The sequence below is a fragment of the Patagioenas fasciata genome, chromosome Z (assembly GCF_037038585.1).
Source record: "Patagioenas fasciata isolate bPatFas1 chromosome Z, bPatFas1.hap1, whole genome shotgun sequence".
Lineage (NCBI taxonomy): Eukaryota > Metazoa > Chordata > Aves > Columbiformes > Columbidae > Patagioenas > Patagioenas fasciata.
In genome coordinates, this window is record NC_092560.1 from 70,843,575 (window position 1) to 70,867,076 (window position 23,502).

At 39.8% G+C, this 23,502-nt stretch overlaps 2 protein-coding genes across 2 annotated transcripts; one reads left to right on the forward strand and one right to left on the reverse strand.

Annotated features, from left to right (window-relative positions):
* Positions 1–12,065, reverse strand: UTP15 (UTP15 small subunit processome component). Its single transcript, XM_065860641.2, has 12 exons — positions 11,847–12,065; positions 9,052–9,144; positions 8,783–8,967; positions 7,460–7,638; positions 6,520–6,645; positions 5,789–5,924; positions 4,601–4,685; positions 2,295–2,444; positions 2,001–2,102; positions 1,663–1,796; positions 1,095–1,153; positions 1–658 (listed from the first exon to the last, which is right to left on the reverse strand). The coding sequence occupies exons 1-12, from the start codon at positions 11,934–11,936 to the stop codon at positions 435–437; spliced, it is 1,563 nt and encodes a 520-aa protein (XP_065716713.1). The 5' UTR covers positions 11,937–12,065; the 3' UTR covers positions 1–434.
* Positions 12,066–12,093: 28 nt separating this feature from the next.
* Positions 12,094–21,379, forward strand: ANKRA2 (ankyrin repeat family A member 2). Its single transcript, XM_065861252.2, has 9 exons — positions 12,094–12,190; positions 13,181–13,582; positions 15,587–15,745; positions 17,296–17,361; positions 19,404–19,501; positions 19,649–19,774; positions 20,167–20,233; positions 20,325–20,405; positions 20,817–21,379. The coding sequence occupies exons 2-9, from the start codon at positions 13,294–13,296 to the stop codon at positions 20,870–20,872; spliced, it is 942 nt and encodes a 313-aa protein (XP_065717324.1). The 5' UTR covers positions 12,094–12,190; positions 13,181–13,293; the 3' UTR covers positions 20,873–21,379.
* Positions 21,380–23,502: the final 2,123 nt, after the last annotated feature.

Below are 23,502 nucleotides of genomic sequence, written 5' to 3' on the forward strand. Positions count from 1 at the left end.
TTTTATCAAATACATACATGGTTTTATTCCTATGTCCAAGTATGTGAGATGGGATCTTAACCTTAAATAAGGACAATGACACATTAAAGTTGGGCAAACTTCAATTATATTCTAGTAAATAATAACAAAAAATTGTTTTCTAAATCAAATGATGACTATTGTATGCACAAAACATTCCTTAAAAGTTACATATAACTTTGGAATAAAACTTTAAAATTCAATTGTTTGAAAAATATTGCATGGAAAATTTTGAAAAAGTCCTTCTTTCTCTGTCTTCAGTAATCCAACCTATTTGGAAACACAGTTTAGAAGACAGACCTTCAACACAGAGGGGCTTATTTTGAAAGTCACTATTACAAAAAGTTACCAGAAGAACAGGTCATGTATTTCAAGTCCACATTATTTTTGTGAGAATTTGTTGTGATGGTTGTCAGTCAATTATTCGTATTTGTTTCAATGGTCTCTGTTAGACCATTACTTTTGTTCTCTTCTGGATAAGTAGTACTTTTCTTAGTAAAAGTAGCAAACAGTGTATCCATCATTCCCAAAACTTCTAGTAGCTCCTCTTGATAGTCGATTTCTTTTCCTATGGCTTCCTGAAGTTTCAAGAATTGTCTATCGACAATTGCCGATTGCCCAACCACAGGCTGATAAATGTCTGTAAAGAAAAAAGTCGCTTAAGAATCCACAGATCTATAAAAACATGAAAATGGTCAAACATTATGGACAATTAAGACAATTTTAGCAGTGTTCTGAAAACAGTGTTAACGATTGGCATGTATTCGCAGTAAGTCAAACTAACAGTTGTTTTTATGACCCCAGATACTATTTTTACCTCACTGGAGAAGCAGAAGTCACTTGTACTGTATAAGTACACATAGTATCAAAGATACTTAGAGACCATGAGGAGCTTCCTGCAACCAATGCAAATCAGATACTGACTGTGATCTGGCAATACCTCTTTTTGGATCGTTCTCTTGACACCGAGTTCATACTTTAAAAGTAATGCATAAAAGTTAGGTTTCTTTAAAATGTAGCACCTTTTACCTTATTCCCAAGCCAGCTCTGAGTATCTTTTTTTGCGTTGTACTTACCAGTGATCATATCTGCAACAGTTACCAGTACAGGAGTAAATCTAGGCTCAATGACACGTCTGCAAAAATAGAAGACATGTCAGTTTTACTGTTTTTTGCCAGATGCACTCCTTCCATCAGCATGCACCTTTCTCAAACAGGTACATGGACAATGTTTTCTTTGTCAAAATGTGGCACAGAACGGCAGTAAGAGATGTGAATCAAAAAAGCTCCATGAGATATTTACCCTCCTCTTCTCAGGAAGGCAGGGGGGGTTGGAGGACTGAAAAAAGCCTCAAGTACATGAAGACATGTGCTTCATCAAAGAGACAGAAAATAACAGGGCAAGGGTAGAATATCTGACAATGTAAAATATACTCTCTCATACAACCAGCAAAATTTTTTGGTGCTAACAAGTAAACAAGTTCAGTCCTAGGAGTGATATCCCAGACCTCGATATCAGAAAGCAGAAGGCATGTGAGATTCAAGAGTACCAGTGCTCTACCCATGATCTTTTGAGATACTGTGGCAAAAGTTATTATGAAATATAGGTCTCAAAATAGCCAGAGAATTCAGGTTAAAATAATACCTTGCCACAAAGGTAAGAAGGAGATTAATTTGCTTCTCGTCTCGGCCTGCAAGTGCACTCCTCAGTGTTCCTCTGCGATGCAGTTCCTGCATGACTGCAACCGTAACTTCAGGAGTATGAAGCCTGATGGGTGGCTGGACATATATTAGAAGAGTTTAGTACCAAAGCAACATCTTTACACAGAAAACAGGGCTGATATAAACAAAACCAAAATGGAACCCGCACAAGTTTGATTCTTTTCTAGGTACACGGTGAAATAAAATTAGCTTGACATACAGAAAAAATCCACATCAGATGACAGCACATAACTCTTGATGAAACAAAACCCAGTGCCTCACCTCCAGTACTGCATCGAGGGCCTTGGAAGACTGAAAGCTCTTCAGCATCTTGTCATATTTCCTCAAAACGCGTTTTACTGGTTTACTGACACAGAAATCTTCCTGGAATTGAAAGACAAGTTCAGAATAAGACAGATACACAGAATGGATTAGACATATTATACTACCATTAACAAGCTTATATGTCTTTGTATCTTCCCCCTTTTCCCGTTCTTCAACTTAGCACAAACCAAAAAAAAAAAAAAGAGAAATTTTGAGGAGTGCCTCAGTGTATATTTTCTCACACTCCTGTACCTGTTTTGGCATATAAGTTCTTCCTTTCACATGGGTTCTATATGCTGGTTGTCTCTTCTTTTGAGACTCTTCTTTCCTTTCTTCAGGTTTTCTGTGTTTAACATTTAGTACTCCATTGGTCATGCCTACGACTATGGTTTCATCTTCAGGCTAAAATGAAAAAATCACAGAGTGAGGAACCTAGTGTTTTATTTGATGATGCATGCTCTACCATACAGATTTTTACATTTTTATGCTTCATGCTAAGGCTCTAATCACACTATCATGGAATAACTTAAGTTGGAAGGTCCTGTGGTCAACTACCTTATTCAAAACAGGGACAGCTTCAAGTCTATAACAATAAGCAACATTATTCATCTAATACACTTTTAACAAATAGTTAGAGGGACTACAGCCTGACTACAGAAGCAAGCTTAAATATGCATTAACATCCTTCTGTAAGTATAATCTATGACTGTTTGTTTGTTTTCAATGATGTATAACTGCCCTTAGCTATTACATGCTATATATAATCGACACGAACACCATCTGTGAGAAAGCGATGATGGAGCAGCAGGATTTTGAGAAACATGTGAAAGTTGCTCAAAATACAAGTTACTGGTACAAGTTTTACCTATATAGCAAAGGTTGTACATATTTGATACTAAAGTTTATAATTTTAAATGATACACTGGAGAAAAACACTGATTTCATATATAAAATAGTGAGTTCTGACCTGTTACTATTATCTTAACAGATAATGCTATAAAAACTTCAAACATGAGCCAAATGCTCAACAAGAAAACAACAAAAAAAGACCCCACAAAGTGTTAGGAATTACTACAGAAGAAATAAAAACTAGTAAGTTATTATGCCACTGAATAATTTAATTGTTTATCCACATCTTAAACCCTACATGAGTAATTCTCAAAACACACTAGTGGATTCAGAATAGAAGAATCAAAACCCCTGAGACAGAACTCTTCAGCAGCGGAAAGAAGACAATTGAGGAGGGATATGATAAAAGTATATAGAATTATGACAGGTATGGATGGAGATCAGCTGGTCAATGTCTCATTTAGGGGCATCAAATGAAGCTAATGAAGGACCAAATGGAAGAAAACGAGGCAGCTGTTTACACACCAAGCAGCAGAAATGCTGAACTCCCTGTGTAGGAACACAGTGAAGGCTAAAAGTTTGTCCAAGGTCAAGGAGAGACTGAGCAGGTTTATGCAAGATAAATTCTTTTACTTACCATATGCACTTGCCCTGTTTTCAGTTTTCCATAGGCATCTACTTACAACTATAGTTGGAAGCAGAGTCTTGAGCTACACCAACCTTTAGTTTGGCCCAGTAGAGCCATTGTCATATGACAATTTAAAACTCAATGGTTTTAGTCAATATGAAAGAAATGATCATGTTTCAAAAGACATGTACACACTATGGGTATCTCATGTTTCGCAGCTGCTGTGGAGGCTTAAAGGGCATGGGGTCTTCACCTCAACCAAAATAATTCAAAACTCGTTTAGCTCTAGCTTCCTAGTGAACAAGGCAGGAAACGCAGGAAGGAAAACACCTCTTCCATGCACATCTTAGGTTCCAGGAGAGCAGGACAATAGTAAAATTTCAAACGTAGTAAAGATCCCTTCACAGTCCCTTTTACGTGTTTTTCAGACACAACATAAAAGGGCGACTACATGACGACAACATTGTTTTAAAATATAGAGCTAGCCTCCAAATTTCTGGCCAGCAGGTCATTTATCTATTAGAATTCAAATGTTTCAGAGAAATGAGAGTCTTTGCTTTCTGTTTCCAAGACAATAAGACACACGCCCTGGCAGACAAGTTTGTTTATGCTCATGCCTCATTCCCTCTCTTTTCTTCCTCAGGCCAATCTGATGCCAACAACTTTTAAAGTAAGTTCACTCTATTATAAATTTATCAACAAATTAACTACTTTTTATTTTTATCACTGCCACACAAAAGGACTCAGAAGGTTCATGAAAGGCAAAAGATTAGTAAAATCTTATTAAAGCCAAAGGGCTACCCTTCCCAACTGAACACGTTCCCTATGATTTATACTGTCCTTGATAAACACATATTTTTGTACAGATGTAATCAGGTTACACCTGAATGTATTATGTACTATGTTTAAAACCTCTTAATGCATTTTTTACTCAGGAGGAATATATTCAATCATCCTACTTTGCATGTACAGCATTATTCTGAAATGGGTACTCAATAGCAATAAAAGCAAAAAATAATTACTTCAGTGACTTACAGGTATCAGTAATTACCCTGCCTAGAAAGATTTCTAATTTACTTACTGACAACGCAAGACTGAGGATGGACGTTGCATAGTTAAAGCTGTGGACTACTTTGTAGGAAGTAGTACTGTAAATCTTCACATGCCTACATGGAAGAATAATAATTAAAACCTTGTTAGTCACACCTTATTGTAAACACTTTACAGGAACTCCATCACTCTTAACTTCTATAGATCATTTAAGGAAACTGAGTATTTATGCAAAGCATTCTTCAGACTGCCACTGAGCTTCTTGGTTATTACCTCTCCTGCAACAGAAAGCTTCTGTCAAAAGATACACAAAAGTCAAGAAAGGATTACTCTCACCCAAAAAAAAGCTGAAAATGGGGCAAGGACAGAAAAAGAAATTGAATGCAGATGCAGTGACTATCTGACTTTAGCAATGCTCATCAGGAAACAGTAAGACAGCACTTCTCCAAAGTCGTTCCTAAAATTTAAATGTAAGATCTATTGACAATTTCTGGAAATAAATCCACAGATATTCTTGGTTGAAGGCAGGAAATATTTAACAAATGGGAAAACAAAACATTATTTTACAAGTATGAACTTCAGTCTTGTGAGCACTGAATGACAAGTGTGATCCTTCATCTTATATTTTATAATCATAAAGCCTGAGGAAGCCTAGGAAGTACAAGAGGGAGGGAGGAGAAAGGGAGGGAGCAGACTGCTGTCATTTCAGACCACTTCATATTTCTAACGTCTCAGAGACAACATATTGAGTACTGGTACTCAGCAACTCAACCCAAACAAATGAAAATGCAGGGAGGACATATTTCACCTGTTCACCTTGGTTACAGAAAGCAACAGCACAGAGACACAAAAATCAGGCTCTGTAAAGGTGAATACTAATACACTTTCAGTTATTTGAAATGTATTAAAGTGTAGTTATTTTACAGAGACTGCAAAGGTTAGTTCAGAGATTCAGAAAAATGAATATTCAAAAGTTCCCTACAAGCATTCCCAAATGACACATGCAACCCTTACTGACATCCTGGCTAATAAAAGGTTAATGGATACAGCAGTACAGACCTTGGCTCCAACACATGTTTTCAAGTAAGCTTTATCTCTAACAGGTAAAAGTGTTTAAGCCCCAAAGACATGCACATATTTCACACTGGCATAGAATTACCTTCAAAGCAAAAAAGTCCTCAAGAATTTAAATCACAACAAAGCCACAAAATATACCAACCTGTCCAAGGATCCTGACAATAACCTCTGGCCAGAGCTATTCAGGCATAAACAAGTTACAGTTTTATGGTGATTTTTAAGTGAAACTAGTAATTGTCCGCCTTTTAGTATATCCCAAACTTTGACATATCGACCGCCTGTGAGAAAGAAGCACAAAAAACAGTTTGACATACATACACATTTATGCTTCTCTGGAGAAGTTTTCACATTGATACAATGGCTCCTTCATAAAACAGTTTTCTGTACCTACTCACCATCCCCACCCATTACAACTGCCTCTGGGGACAAAACACACTACAAGCCTGCTCTTTTTTTAGGCCACTCTGCAGGCACAGTTGAGTGATTCAACACACTTTTTATAGAAAAAAGAAGAACATAGACACCACTGGGTTACAAGACTTCTGATACAATGGTAAGAAGATAACAAAAAAACCTTGTCAATCACCAAGAGAAGGTAGTCCCACCACTTCAAAATTTAAGTATGTTCATTCCTTCACTTTAGCATAGGGCTAAAGTAAGTCTGTTGGGTGGTTTTTTTGATGAACCACAAGAAAATCAAATCAGAGACAAAAATACCCCTACTTTCACCCTCCAAATCAACACAGATTCCTAAAGAAGATCTTGCATCACCCACTACTTCATTACCAAATGAAAACAACATACAAGAAAGCAGCAGCTGAAGTATTTCTCAAATTAGGGCCACAGAAAAGAAATTTGATTTTACTGAAGTACCTGCAGATACTAGAAGTCCACCAGACTGGAATAGAAGCACACTCTCCACAGGGTGGCCATGTTCTATTGTCATGACACTACTTTTTGTTCGTGCATCAAATAGTTTCACGGTGTGATCATAGGAACCTGCAAACAACACCATAAATAGCTTCAGTTTCCTAGTTTCAATTACTTCAAGAACTAGAACAGCCACATCCTACAACCTAAAGGAGCTCCTGCCAAATGGAAACATTTTTAAGCCATACACTGAGAACACCTTGTGGTTTACATTAATTAATTTACAGCCTTCAGGCCGCAGAAGTCTTCCAATTCTAGCCCTAGCAACATGTAAGGCCTTAAAAGTAATTTAAGACTTAATTTTATTTCATTCCATTAATCAACTGTATTTATATGAAAAAAAGAGTAGGCAACCTGGTGAAACCTTGTCTCTTTTGGCTCCTAAAGTAAGGAATACTAATTTTTTCATAGCAATTTACCACAGACTAATAGAAAGCTACTGCTAGGAAAATCAAAAGCAATTAGTTTCAAATAACTCCTCATCTGACACATTATTTTTGAGTCTGCCACTTTTGGGCTGTACAAACTACAATGGAACTACTGTCTTCCTCTGGAACCCTGACACAACACTTAAGTCTGGCCCAACTAAGGGACACATTAACAGGACTTTCTTAAAACTTTAGAAGGACAGTCAGAACAGTCCAATTAACTCTAACAGGCTAAAGCAAAAAGATGTTAAAATTAGTTAACTCAGAGTTTCCCTACCAATATCAGTGTCAAACTTAAAAAGCAAGCAAAAAGGAAACAACAAAGCAGGCATTGAGTAGGAAGATAGATCCTCCATGTTTAAAATATAATAAGCAAGATCCTACTGTACCAAAAACTATCTGCATTTTTCTTCAATTCAATCCAAAAGAAGCATGTATGAAAAAGAAAATCAAACCTGTTATGAAGACATCTGCATTCACTTTACTTGCACAGCCGCATCTCACATAGTCAGTATGTTCACTGTATGAGATAATTTCTGTACCATTTGGAATATCCCACAAACTTGACGAATAATCATCACCACCAGAAAATATTCTGTATTTATCAGACAGGAAGCCCACTACATGAACAGCTCTAGAAACCAAAGCCCACAATACACAAAGTTAAAATATATACTTGTTTCCAGAGCAGCTAGTCTTCATGAAGAGCTTATTAAGATATTCTCTCTAACTTAAGAGTGCAAAGTATTTACTTTTGGAAGTTACAAAGCCTCACTTTAGAGGTTAAAAACACTTCAGTTTTTATATTTCCAGCCAGAAAAGGGTCATGCTGATAGATGCTTACCTACGCACTGATATGATCTGCCTTAAAGGTTTTACAGGTCTACTAGTTGCTCATTCAAAAGCTGTAAATTCTGCCTGCTACTTAGAAGTCTGCGCACTAGCACTGTCCTTTAGAAAAAAATTATAATAGTGAGTTTTAAGTATGACTGCGTCAGACACTTTTCTTGTCCTTTAAAACCACTATTTATATCTGTATTATTAATACCATCGTAACATCCCGACAGAGAATGACTTTCACAGAAAACAGATACCCTAAATCTTATTAGAGTTTACCTAGTGGTTAGGACATAAGATAATATCACATCTATAATGACAGACCTAAAATAGAAACACTCTTAAGGTCTGCCTGTACACTTTCCAGTGAAAGGAGGTTTCTTGTTGTTGCTCTACACAGATAAAACACGTATTGCTCTTCCATAGCACAATCTGTTTAATCTAAGGATTATTACTGTCTTCTCCTCACTGGTACATCAGAACCCTTCTTCTAACTCCTTCCGGACCCCAACCTCACCCCACAATCAGGCACTTGTTCTGTTTTGGTTTTTTAAGGGGTGCCCAGTCTTAATGGTGTATTTCTTTAGTGTTTTTGTTCAGTCACATTTTAGAACTCTTTTCCTGTCAGCATCAAATAAAATGTGCTTATCAATGCCATGTAGTCATGAGACTATGTCTACACAACATATTAACAGACATCTACCTGAATTAGAAAATGTATTTATTCTTCCATTTACTCAATTCATATCTAGAATTTTTTTTAAATCCAATTTTGCATCCAGTTTTAAAATGTAATTTTCAGTAAGATCTACATCATACAGTTGCAAGCAATATATTACAGATCAGTGTTATTCAGTTTTCAGCAACATGTAAAGCAGACACATGTAAACACATGAAACAAGCCTATATACACAAAGGAAAAAAAAACAAGGCTGTCTTACTTAGTAGGACCATCAAATTGTCTCAGTGGTGCTCTTCCACTAATGTCAAAGAGGCGAATGCTACCTTCCTCACTGCCAGCCACAAGCAGATTGCCATCATCACGGTATGTGGCACAATAAGCAGCATCTTTGAACCGAGAAAACGTTTTGATTGGCTCCTGAGAGTAGCGGCCATAAATGTGGATCTAGCAAAATAAGACGACATTACATTCGATCATATGATACCAGCTGATGGACAATAACACAAAAGCTTCAAAACAGCCACTTACCCTTGAGGAGGCTGTGACAGCATAGTTATATGGAGGAACTGGGGAGAAGTGGATTTTATTTACTGCACCAAATTCCTTTATCTGAACAGGTGTCTGAAACAATTGTGATAAAGATCATTAAATACCCATAAGCACACCATCAAAAGTGAAAACAGCAAAACAATACCTGTTCTTCATACTAAGAGATTAAAACTCCATTTTGAACCAAATTATTTTAAAATACAATCCTATTGAGTTTATCTTCCGCCAGGCTACGTCTGCTAATTTTTTTCCAATTAACACATTAAAACTGACCCATTAACTACATGCTTTGAGTAAAAAAACATAAACTCATGAATGCTTAAAAATACTTGGACTAGCGGCACGAAAGCAAAAAACTAAAAGGCAAGAAAGAAATGCAAATGCAGGGGAAGCAAGGATGGGTATGTTGGAAGAGCACAGGCACACTGCCCGGTCATGTACAGGTCGGGGCAGGAATGCCAAGGCACAGCTGGAGCTGAGCTTGGCACAGGACGCAAACAATAACAAGAAGGGCTTCTACAGGTACCTCAACCAGAAAACAAGGGTCAAAGAAAGCACAGCCTCCCCAATGAACATGACTGGCAACCCGGTAAAAATCGGCAAGGATAAGGCTGAGGTACTCAATAATATTTTTGCTTCGGTCTACACTGGCACCCTCTCTTCCCTCTCCTCTCGAATAGATGAGCTGCAAGACAGGGACTGGAAGAGCAAAGTCCCTCCCACTAAGAGAAGATTGGGTTCATGACCACCTGAGGAACCTGAACATACATAAGTCCACGGGACCTGATGAGATGCATCCCAGAGTCCTGAGGGAACTGGCTGATGTAGTTGCTAAGCCACTCAGCGAGGTATTTGAGAAGTAATGGCAGTCAGGTGAAGTCCCTGGTGACCAGAAAAAGGGAAACATCACACCTGTTTTTTTAAAAGGATAGAAAGGAGGACCCTGGGAACTACTGTCCTGTCAGCCTCACCTCTGTGCCTGGGAAGCCCATGGAACAGATCACAGAACGTTAGGGATTGGAAGGGACCTCACAGATCACCTAGTCCAACAGAACCTCCTAGGAGCTGTGCTGAGGCACATGGAGGACAGGGAGGTGATGCGAGACAGCCAGTGTGGCTTCACCAAGGGCAAGTCCTGCCTGACCAACCTAGTGACCTTCTACTATGGAGTAACTACATAAATGGAGAAAGGAAGGGCTATGGATGTCATCTATCTGGATATCTGTAGGGGCTTTGACACGGTCGCCCACAACATCCTTCTCTCTAAATTGGAGAGTTATGGGTGTGATGGGTGGGCTGCTCAGTGGATGAAGAACTGGCTGAATGGTCTCATCCAGAGAGTATTGGTGAATGGCTCAATGACAGGATGGACACCAGTGACAAGGGGTGTCCCTGAGGAGTTCATATTAGGACCACTACTATTTATTATTATATTTTCATCAATGACATAGACCAGGGGTGTCAAACTCATTTTCACCAGGGAACCACATCAGCCTCACGGTTGCCTTCTGAAGGGCCAAATGTAATTTTAGAACTGTATAAATGTAATTTTAGGACTGTATAAATAGTCCTAAAGTTTTCTTCAGATCTTTGAAGGTAACCATGAGGCTGATGTGGCCACTGGTGAAAATGTGTTTGACACCCCTGACACAGGCAGTGAGATCAAGTGCACCCTCAGCAAGTTTACAGATGACTCAGTGGTCCAGCTGGCACCTGAGGGACGGGATGGCATCCAGAGGGACCTGGACAAGCTCAAGAAGTTGGTCCATGTGAACATCACGAGATTCAACAAGGCCAAGTGCAAGGTCCTGCATCTGGGTTGGGGCAACCACTGATATCAATAGAGGCTGGGGGATGAAGGGATCTAGAGCAGCCCTGTGGAGAAGGACTTGGGGATACTGGTGGATGAAAAGCTGGACATGAACTGACAACGTGCATGTGTAGCTCTGAAGGCCAATGTTATCTTGGGCTGCATCAAAAGCAGTGTGGCCAGCAGGTGGAGGGAGGTGATTCTGCCCCCCTACTCAGCCCTGGTGAAACCCCACCTGGAATCCTGTGTCCAGCTCTGGAGCCCTCAGTACAGGACAGACATGGACCTGTTGGAGAGGGGCCAGAGGAGGCTACAAAAAGGATCAGAGGGTTGGAACAGCTCTGCTGTGGGGACAGGCTGTGAGAGTTGGGGTTGTTCAGCCTGGAGAAGAGAAGGCGCCAGGGAGATCTTTTTGCATCCTTTCCATACTTAAAAGAGGCCTATAAGAGAGATGGGGGCAGATTTTATAGCAGGGCCTGTTGTGATAGGACAAGGGCTAATTGTTTTAAAATAGGAGAGATTCAGGCTAGACAGGAGGAACAAAGTTTTTTCAGTACAGGTGGTGAAACATTGGCCCAGGTTGCCCAGAGAGGTGGTAGATGCCCCATTCTTGGAGACATTCAAGGCCAGACTGGATGGGGCCCTGAGCAACCTGATCTGGGTGAAGATGTCTCTGCTCATTGCAGGAGGGCTGGAGTAGCTCAAGGTCCCTTCCAGCCTAAACTAGTATATGATTCTATAATTCTACGACTCTGAAAAAATATTCTAGGATAATAACTATGTCTGTTGGTCCAACGTGGGGCACAACTCAGCCTCGTTTCCCAGGAAGCCGTTTAACAGGTTCCAGTGCGATACTCGAGAACCGCTTCTGACCGAAAGCCGCAAGAGCTGGCAGAAGCAGCTCTCACGGACCAGAGCGCAGGGTCCCCGGGCAGGCCCGCTGCCGCGCGGCGCTACCTCCTACCTTGTAGCCCCGCCAGTACAGCGTGTCCTGCGTAATCTTCTCCCCGAGCTTGGGGAACGCCTGAACCACCACCGGCTTGTACGTAGCCATGTCTGACCAGGAGCGGCCGCCGCCGAGCGCTGCTCCCGCCGGCGCCCAAGGGCCACGCTGCGCCCGCCGCCGCGATGGCGGGTCCCACGCCGGCCTCCGGGAGACACACCGGGATCGTGTGGGTATGACGTCATCAGGAAGCGACTCTCCCGGCCAATCGACACCGCGGCGAAGGGTGAGTGATGCTCTCCTGCCCCGGGGTGGCGTGACGTCACTTCTTCCTCGACATCAACGGCCGAAATGGCGGCGCCGAGGTGAGGCGGGGCTGTGGGAGCGGGACCGTGGGCCCGCGCTGCTGGAGCGGCTCCAGGAGCGCTTCCCGGAGCGCTTCCCGGTCGTCCCCGGTGGGAGACGCTCTGCCGTGTCCGTGAAGGGTGTCGCCGCGGCCCGTTCCCGTTTTCGGCGGTCTGCGGTGCGGGGAGGGCGCTAGGAGTGGCTGCCAGGCCGCGCTGCCCGCCAGGCGCTGCCGCGGAGTCCAGCCTGACGCTGGGTTTCCCGCGGTGCTGTCAGAAATCCCCGGTGCTGTGAGATGTTTTGCTGTCATCGATCGAAAACAGATAGACTGTTTTCCTACATGCGTCGTAGAAATCATTGACAGCCAACAGTAGGACAAGGGGTAATGGGTTCAAACTGGAACACAAGAGGTTCCGCTTAAATTTGAAAAGAAACTTCTTCTCAGTGAGGGTGACAGACACTGGAACAGGCTGCCCAGGGAGATTGTGGAGTCTCCTCTGGAGACATTCAAACCCACCTGAACACATTCCTGTGTAACCTCACCTGGGTGTTTCTGCTCCAGGAGGAGGATTGGACTGGATGATCTTTTGAGGTTCCTTCCAATCCCTAACATTCTGTGATTTCTCTCAGGCTATGAAAAGACATACAGTCATAAATGTCTCTTAAACTTTTATTTCAAGTCTAATTTTGGGCAGTTAAGTCATCTTCTTATAGCTTGTTCCTATCTTAATAGAAATGTGGTTGGTTGTGGTGGATTTTTTGTTGCAACCACGCTAATATTCTGAAATGTCTTTTAGATGAAGCTCCTACTGCTTTCATTGTGGAATTGGGCTTAAATATCCATATAATAAAATCCAAGTGGAAGATTTGGTCAATAGTTTGTGAGGGCAGGGAGACTGATATTTTGGTAAGATTTTGACTATCAAAACCAAATTCTGTAAGCCAGGTTGTATGTATTGTTTATGCATTATTTCACCAGAGTTTTGTTAACCTGTTTTGCCTGTGTTTAGTTGTAGGTAGTTCAAACATCAGCATCTCTAGATACAGCTTTGTTGGCTGGAGCTGCTCTTGGCTAGAAGCTATGAAGAAACATTTTGCATAAAACTTTTACGTGACTGAGGCCATGGCATCTTCAGCAAACTTAGATGCTGGTGCCCAGTTAATTGTGGAAGAATGTACCACCAGCTACAGCCTTCCATCCATGCCAGACATTAAGGTGGAGCATCAGCTTGACTCCAGCACTGAGGAGGGCCCAGCTCAGAGTGTCGCCATGGGAATGAAATTCATTTTGCCTAACAGATTTGATATGAACGTCTGCTCACGATTTGTGAAATCTTTGAATGAAGAGGACAGTAAAAATATCCAAGACCAAGTTAACTCTGACCTTGAAGTGGCATCTGTGTTATTTAAAGGTTGAACTTTATGGTATAAATTGTTATGTGTGGACTGTCTTATCCTTTTTAACTGTTATTTTTCTTAAAGTCTCTGCTTTATATGTGTGCTGATCAGTAATAGTTTTCCAGCATTTGTTCGCTTAACATTTTTACTGTATGCTTAATGGATTATTGATGTAAAATCAATTTCCCCAAAGATTATTTTTTAAACCATAGTTTTTTTTAAACTGAAAAAGTAGGTGTAAAAAAAGTCTCTAATTTAATAAGAGCTGATGCTATTTATGAAAACAAGCTTCTTTTTTGTAGCATGTCCTGCGATATCCTACACATTGCTGAATGTATGTATCTTTACAAAATGCTAGTGAAAGTCCTATATGATCATTTCAACTTCAGTAGCTTTCTGCAGCATGTTTTGTCTTTTCACTAGTATGAAGACAAAAGAGGTCATGCAGTTGACTTTTATCAATATGGCTGTACAAAACCTATAGTTGTAGTGATTGGCTTGCCAGTTCAGCTTACACTATTTGAAAGCAATATTGCTGCAGTTCTGGATCTCTGCAGTTAATGTCCAGCCATTGCTAGGCAGCTCCTTCAGACTTGATCTGTGCTTTCTCATGGCTGAGCCTATCAATAGAGAACAGAATTTGGACTTCCATCTATTTCCCCTTAAAAATTGTGGTTTCCAGGACTCACTGTGGTATCTTTTCAAGAGGTTGAATTTGTCCCATTTTGTGTAACAAACACAAGCTTATTGTGGATTTTGATGATTTTTCTGATTCATATTGTTTGGCTGCAGTTCAGCCATTGTAATTTTCAAACTTTTTTTGATTTTCAGGCCGTAAGTGCTTACTAGTGGAGCTGCAGACCTGAACGTCAAAGTTAGACCCATCAGTGATAGGGTTGTTTTTCTTAGGTAACATTTGTGAACCCCTTAGAAGTAGTCCTGCAGATCCAGGGACCGCAGGTCAAAAATCCCTGGTAGGTCTCTTAATTTGGTCATGTCAGCTGTAGCTATTTGATTGGCAAACAAAATATAGTTTAATTTCCATCTTGTTACCCTCTCCTTTTAATTGATTTTCTCACCAAATTTGTGCTTGGGTTTATGATCATGAAGTTCTCTATGGTATGAAGTCAGTGTGCAAGTTAATTGCTTCCAGTCATTGATTATTGCACAGTAATGTCAAATCAGTTTAGCCAATAATGGAGTCTAATCCTTCAGTATGTTTTCCCGGTATTTAATCAGTTATCTTCTTAAAAATTATTTGGTTTCTCAGATACTTCTCAAAACATACTTGTGAAAATTAGAAGCCAAGATAAGGTACATCTTTTGAAATTAAATTAGGTTAGATTCTAATAGAAAGCTAGAAAAGTTAATACAAATGAACACAGCAGCACTGAGTGACTTCTTGAAATCTAAGTGGTGACCTGCTGTTGCATTTTATATAAGTTAGTGTGGAATATCTCTCTTCCTGCTGGATACATATTTGTAAGATATTCATAATGTCGTTACAGTTTTATCCAACGGGAGCAGAAAAAGTCCTGATGAAGAAAATGAATGAAGGATGTCTCCACCCATGCAGTGGACTGGTTAGAGAGTGGGCAGAGCGGTCAGCTGAGCAGTTACCTGCCTACATGGCTGAGCAAAGCTGCATCACATTACTGCACTGAACAGTGTTAGTGAGGGTGTGACAGGCTAAGTGAAGCCATCCCCCCTGATGAATCCATGCCAGGCATGTTGAAAGTCCAGACAAAGGCTTATCTTATTTAGATACCAACTGGTCTCTGGGTGATGTTACACCATACCAAACATGTTGGGTAGCACCATTGTTTTATGCCAGGAATGAATACAGTCCTTTATTCAATTCTCACACACTGGAAAAAAGCGTATGTCACAAAACTTACTTAACATGGATTTTAAAGATCCTTTGGTACTGTGGCTTTCTTGTTCAACTTGGAGTCTGTGGCTTGCTTTGATGCTCTTACTAGTACTAAAATCGTGTTTGTTTTCTTTGTTCGATGTAGCTGAATGCAGCATCCACACTTCTCCTTCCCCTGGTATCCAAGTAAGACATGTTTATACTCCATCAACTACTAAGCATTTCTCACCAATAAAACAATCAACTACCCTAACTAACAAACACAGGGGAAATGAAGTTTCTACAACACCTCTGCTTGTAAACTGTAAGTATCCTTCTGCCTTATTGTTGATAATTATTTTGTGAAGTGTATATTAGATGCTTCACAGATTTTTATGATATTTTTACTTTGGTGTTTTAATGTTCTGTGATTCTGTGATTTTGTGAAACAGTAATATAGGAAGAGAACATTGAGGTAGTCTTGTCTAATTTCATGTGGTCCCAACTGCAAAATAGTAATCCATCTGCTGTATTGAATCCATGACTGAAGCATTTTTTCCAGAAAAAATCCAATTCTTGATTTAAAAAATATAGATCAAGTTTTAAGTTATTGTGCTGGAACAGGCTACCCAGGGAGGTTGTGGAGTCTCCTTCCCTGGAGACATTCAAAGCCCGCCTGGACACATTCCTGTGCGACCTCACCTAGGCGTTCCTGCTCCAGCAGGGGGATTGGACTAGGTGATCTTTCGAGGTCCCTTCCAATCCCAAACAAGCTGTGATACTGTGATACTGTGATATACTTGTTTTCAGCACTTGTGGATCCTGTAAAATTTGTTAAAATTAGATGATTGGTAAGTGCTACAGACTGCTGCAAATATCATGATTGTCACGGATGCCGAAAGTCAAGGAGGCAGTACTACATATGGGGTTTTGTTATTCTTAATTATCAAACATTTTCTTTGTAAATTATTATCTGTAATTTACTTAATCTATAAATTATTTCCTGTATAAATTGTAAGTCCAGTGTTTTAACCAAAAAGGTTGCTTACATGGAGAAAGCTAATCTGAAGCTGCAACACAGGCCTCTGAACAAAATACACAGTCTTTCTGAAAAAAAAAATCTACCTTTCAAGTAGCGAAGAGAACAGTGAACATTTACATTTTGTGTAATCATTAGCTAATTTTGTTATTACATAATGTGGATAATGTATTATATATTCCATTCTGAGCACCTTTCAGACTTGCTCCCAGTTGCAGTTATCAAAACCATGCATCTGTGGAGAGTTTACTGTGCAAACAGGGATTTTTTCTTCATAATCTCTTAAGAATTATGCTGCTTTTAATGTTTGGTACTTTTTATTAAAAATAATTTTTTTAAAAAGTCTTTTTTCTTTACCTGTAGATGTCATGTTGTGTATAGTTTTGTAATGTCTGATCTGTGGGATTTATTGAGCAGTATGACAGGTCTCTTGATGTCATGTGATCTCATAGATGTTATTTTTAAACTATATAGCCTTAAGTTGTCAAAAGATGCTTATTTTCTTTTGATAAGTGTTCTTAATATGATCTTGAGTTGCTGACCAAGCAGCAGAAAAGAGAGCCTGTTGCCTTGTAAAGAGTCAGTGTAGGAAGTATCTTCACTTTCTAGTATGATTTATACATTGGTTAAAAAATTGTCTAAATCTGTTAAACTCTTTGGAAACTTTTCAGTTTTTAAGATAAAGATTCCAGTTAAGAGTATAAGGTTAAACCTGTCTACACTCTCAGATCCAAGTTCTGTACTGCTCAAGCAGTTGGGCATGTTATGCCCAGCTCTAAACAGAGCACAATGAAAACTGATGTGTGTAACACGGGGTTTTGCTTCCCTTTTTTCAGCTTTATCAGTTCATCAGCTGGCTGCTCAAGGAGAAATGTTATATCTGGCCACACGTATTGAACAAGGTGAGACACAGGGAGGTTAAATGCCTTCCTTTTTCTTTGGGGTATTCATAACCCTGTTATGCTTGACTTTTTCCCCAAAGCTGTATTTTTAAAAAATCCTCGATTGTGGTATAAATTGGAGGATGTTTGAGGTATCTGTTCTTTGCTGGTGTGGACTATTATTTCACATCAGTCTTTTATTCACTTGTTGCTATAATTTATATTTTAAATTGAACATTAGCATTAACGGGAGTTGTAGGTAAATCCCTTCCTCCCCATGCTCCCCAGCTGTATAGGTAATTGTGGAAAAGAGAAGGGAGAATCTGTTTGTTCTATCAGAACAGGTTTTTTTTTTTGTCTTGGTAATTTTAAACACATTTATATTAATACTGATTTTCCAATTCTATTTAATCAATCAACATACAGAGCTATATGTTGGTCATTTAAGCTATAGCTCACACCTGCAGTATAATAGCGCTACTCATTCTGAGCTGTGTGATAGTCTTCAGTATGACATTTGTGTGTCCATAGTACAAATACAAAATTTCAATTCTACATAACATATTGAATTGAGTACTTTTAATAGTATATTCTTACTGTATTGTTAGTAATCAGCATCAGCAATGCATCTCTGTTCAGATGTTTACTGGAAAGCAGGTGATGAGTCACCAAGTCTATATACTTTGTAATGAACCATGTATATGGGAAGAAAATGTGTTCTGGAGTGTCAGTAACAGTTACAAAGGGACATTGTGGTGCTATGATAAGCATGGGATTTTTTAAGTACTTTGATATTTTAAAAAAAAAGTCCACCTCAACTACTTCACTCAGCCTTGTTCTTCTTCCAGCTGCACTAGGAATAGACCTTAATTGTTCCGTAAAAGTGAGTTATAACTGGAGTTATACCATCTATACTGTTTTACAGGCTAATCATTTACAAGATTCTGTGGCTCACTCTGTTGAAAAAAAAACACTCTTCAGTGTAATACAGAACAGCTCTTTATTTTCAAGCGGCCCTTCTTTCTTCCACAGTTTATTGCAGGGCAACAATAAAAGTGTGGCAGATGCTCTCTATTAACCCCCCCACACACTAAGGAAAGTGAAAAGGTGGAAAAGAGAGACAGACTTACAAGATGAAAGGTTAAAAAGGTTTATTAATAATAAAAATAATGATAGAAATAATGCAAAATATACAAAACCAATATTGAATCTTCTTGAGTAGCAGCAGCAAGTGGCAGACACTAGGAAGTCCTGAACTGGATTCTGCAGTAGACAGGAACTGGATTCAGGGATGCATGGACTGGCACCAGGATGAGGATTGCAGGCAGGGGAACAGGCAGGGTCCTCTTCAGACACTGGCCATGGACCAAGACCCTTATGATCCCTCAGCTTTAAACTGGGTATGACGTGGATGACATGGAATACCTTGTTGATCAATTAGGGTCACCTGTTCTCTTCTCCCTTCCCTGCAAGTACGACCCTTGTACAAGCCCTCACTTATGGGACATAAGAGGTCTACCAGCAACCTTGGCTGCTATAGCAATAAAAGACAAACGTGGGCCTTTTCTGCATACAATTCCTACCATTAGGTCAGTAAAACTGTAGACAGCAGGTGTTATCAACTCTGGGGCAAACACTGTCTAAAAAATGTGCAGCCAACTTCAGAAAAATGCAGTTACTTAGAAGAACTTAGCTGAAAGGAAAATTTGCTAACAGAGAATTGGTCCTGTTTTATCCAAAACCAAGACACTTTCCAAAAATCATGCCCAGATTACAGACAACTTGTAGCATTTCTGAGTAAAATCAGAGCTTGATTTATGGGTCTTAAAAAAACATAAATCCAACTCTGAGATTCTACTTTTTTCAGTTGGATTTTTTTTCTTTCTCAGAGAGATCTGCAACACCGTTGAGACAGAATTTTGTTTTCAAAGTTAAGATGAGAATGACTTCTGGGACACACTGGTACCTCAGTCTATTCCCCATGGATACATCAATGTATTTCACCAGCTTATACGGTGCATTAGTGAAAGAGATTGCTAAGCTACATATTTTTCTTTGAACAGAAAATGTTATCAATCATAAGGACGAAGAAGGATTTACCCCTCTGATGTGGGCTGCAGCTCACGGGCAGATAGCAGTAGTGGAATTTCTCCTCCAGAATGTAAGGAAAAAACCACAAAATTTATTTATTTATTTACTTTTTAGTTCAATTTGCCTTCCTAAGTTTGTCAATGGTGCTATACACGTAAAAGTTTTAAAGTACTGTGTAAAACTTCAATTTAAAAAAATGTTGTTGTTGTTATTTCAGGGTGCAGATCCTCAGATTTTGGGCAAAGGGCGAGAAAGTGCCCTGTCACTGGCTTGCAGCAAAGGATACACAGATATTGTCAAAATGCTGCTGGACTGTGGAGTTGATGTCAACGAGTATGACTGGGTAAGACTCTCGCTTGCATTTATGTCAGAGGGTACTTTGATCCGAAGTCTGAAATAGGGCACCGCACCGGCTTGTGCTTGAAAATTGTTCAACCTCTTCTGAAATATCTGAGAGTTTCAAAACTTCCATAGGATAAGGGAAGTTTGCCGTACTGGTTCTGACTTCTTGGTAAAAAGAGAATGAGGCAAACATGGAGTCCTTGTAGGAAGGTGAACCTACAGTCTAAACAGTAGACAAGAAAAGATGTAAGTTGTGAAGAGCCGAAGCAGAACGTCATTTTTATAAAACTTGTGAAGTCTCTTACTGGTACATAGAAGTATACTGTTGTGTAAGGAACTGAGTTGCAGACTGCTCAGTCATTAAGTATCTAAGACTTTTACCTGCTTTTCCAGAATGGAGGCACACCTCTACTATATGCAGTACATGGGAACCATGTGAAATGTGTAAAGATTCTCCTTGGTAAGTAGACTGTCCAAACTGAATTATCAGTAATAATGTACTATTAATTCTCATTGTCAGAAATATGAGTTTCTTTTCCTGTTTTACATAGAAAGTGGTGCTGATCCAACTATTGAAACAGATGCTGGCTATAATTCCATGGATTTGGCTGTAGCTTTGGGATATCGGAGTGGTGAGTACTGCAAATGTAAATTATTTTATTTTTGTTTTTGCTGCTCCTTGTTTGTGTTGCTGCTGTAATGGCCCAGTAGAGTTTTTGCAGCTGTAAGATTCCTTCCTGACAGTCCTAATACACTGAAATGTATCGGCTCAAAATGGGTAGGAGTTTCCATCCCTGCCTCAGCCAAAGAACAGATCATCACCTGCGAAAACAATTATCTGCCTTACTGAGTGTATTGGTTTTGCATTACATGAGGCTTTTATTTTCTGAAGGGATGCAGACTCTCTTTCCAGAGTGAATTTTTTCCTGTCTGTCTGTTATTAATTGGTTGTACAGGATGAGCCAGTCAGAAAAAATAGTATAACCCTAAAGATGTGCAAGAACATTGAACACTGATTAACCTGATTTTTTTCTCTGCTTTAGTTCAACAGGTTATTGAGTCTCATTTATTAAGGCTCCTTCAAAATATCAAGGAATAATGGTTCCCCCTTCTGCAGGTGTCAGTTTTTGGCTTAGAGATTTGGACTGCTTTTTAGCCCTGTAATCAGTGAAGAGGGTTGGTTGGTTTTTAGCTTTACGTCAGTTCAACTATTTGCTGTTTTTAGTTAAGCTTTTTAATATGCTTCCTCTTATTGTTGTTCACAGAACTATGTGATGTCATCCTTTTCTTAAATGTATTTTATGTAATTTTAAAAGAAAAAGTTGTTGTGCATGACAGATTTTGTAAATAAACCCAGTTTTGACTATTTAAATGTTGTGTATGAAGTGTTCTACTTGATCATGTCATTGATAAATATTCACAGGAAGAAATTTCTTTAGATATTGCAGTATATCACCACAGAAGATAGATGTCTTTGCTGTTAGTAATTCCAAAATGCACACCACGTGTGATTGTTTTAAAGATGCCTCATGAATGTTACTGTGTCAGCTTGTAGCTTTGTCCAGTTTTTAATAAGATGGTAATAAATTGAAGGACTCTGATGGTAGTTTAATTCATATCTGATTTCTTTCCACTTGCTTCTGCCTTCCTGTTGTAGTCTCGAAACAACTAGGCCTGAGTGTCCCAGGTAGAAATTTCTCTGGTACAAGTAAGCCTAATGGCAAGCGCAGAATTCCTAGCTCCTAAATATCCTCCCTGCCAAGGCTGAAAGCAGTCATCAGCTGTATGGGAAGAGAAGTCAGACCCTACTGCATTCCAGCTTTCTTCAGCTGAATTGTGGCCTTTCGATCACAGAATGTGGAAGGGACCCATAGGGAGCATCAAGTACAACTCCGTGCTTCTCAGAGCACTACCTAAAACTAAACCACATGACTAAGAGCATCGTCCAGACACTCTTTGAACTCTTGACAGGCTTGGTGCTGTGACCCCTTCCTTGGGGAGACTGTTCGAGTGACTGACCACCCTCTCAGTCAGAAACCTTTTCCTAATGTCCAATCTGAACTTCCCCTGATGCAGCTTCATTCCCCTTCCTCATGTCCTGTTGCTGGTCACCGGAGAGGGGAGATCAGTACTTCCTCCTCCACTGCCCACCTCAAGGAATCCGTTGGCTGCAATGAGGTCAGCCCTCAGCCGCCTTTTCTCCAAGCTGAACAAACTTAAGTGACCTCATCTGCTCCTCTGAAGTCTTGTCATTGAGGCCTTTCACCGTCTTTGTCACCTTTCTCTGGACACACTCTAAGTTTGATGGCCTTCTTATATTGAAGCTCCCAAACCTGCACAGAGCACTTGAGGTGAGGCTGTATCAGCGCAGTGGAGAGTAGGTCAATCGCCTCCCTCGCCTGGCTGGCAATGCTGTGCTTGATGCACCCAGGACACCGTTGCCCACTTGGCTACCAGGGGCACTGTTGGCTAATGTTCAACTCGCCATCAACCCAAACCCCCAGACCAAACTCTCAGATCTCTTTGTGGGGCTGTCCTCCAGCCCCTTGTCCCCCAGTTTGGTGGTGGGACGTCCCAGTGTGGCAGGTTAATTAAAACAGCAATTATGATTTTGGAATCAGTTGAAAGATGAGGCAATGTTAACTGATTTTCTGGGATTGCTGCATTTAATCAAAGCTACACTGAGTAATGGGCAGTGATAGTTTTCCACAAATAATAGACAAGCTTTTGAAAGAGACTTTTCAGAATCTTTTGCACTAGCAATACATATGGATCCCTTGTGTGATATTGATGTGTTTCCATAAGCATTTATCCACTGTATCCAGTAGAGGTCTGGCACCTATTCAGATATATAGAGCCCAAATCCCCACCTTTCTTCCCCACTCCATGGGCAGTAAGCCCAGTCTCCAATTTACTCTCCACCTAAGGATCACAAGACATGAGTGGACTCAGGGAAGTTACTGTATTCCTTCTATACCATCTCTACTGTGTTTAATTCTTCTGTTTGAAAATCATTCCACACACAAAGGAAATCAATACTGTTCAAAGTGCATGCACTGTGATCCTGATCAAAGGTACTGGAAGGCTGGGGAATAATCCAACCAATTTCTTTGGGTCAGAGCCAGAGAAATAATGAATTCAAAATGCTAACTTTGTTTTTTTCTGAGTGACTGAATATACAGTAAGGGAAAATGTAGGAAAAAAAAAATGCAAACCTACATGGATTAAACGTAAATTTGTGGCCAAATTCCTGTCTGATTCTGGACTGAAACATCTGCAGTATATAAAAGGTGTAAATCAGATCAGATTTAACCTCTGAAATATTGTTGGTGTGAGAGCCAGTCTGAAGATCCATTTATTTTACAAAGCTGAAATCTGAATGAACCTTAAGGGAGGTGAAGCAAGAAAATATAACTGACCTTGCAGGTGGTGTTGAAATCTTTGCAGCACTTAAGTGACTGTTATCTGTCTCTCAGGCTTTGACATTTGTATTTTTATGTAGGGTTTATGCCAGTTTCACTGTACCATGCGTGATTAAATCAGATGGAAGAAACAGTAAATTTTATATGCCTTGGAAACGAGAGAAAAATTGTTTCATAATCAAAATCTAGAAGAATATGTCTTATTGTAAGTCATTTTAAAATAAAATAAAACAAAGTGGCAATTACTGTAAAGTTTCATATTAGAAACACTGAGATTTAATGGCGTTTGTAAAAACAAATGTTGAAC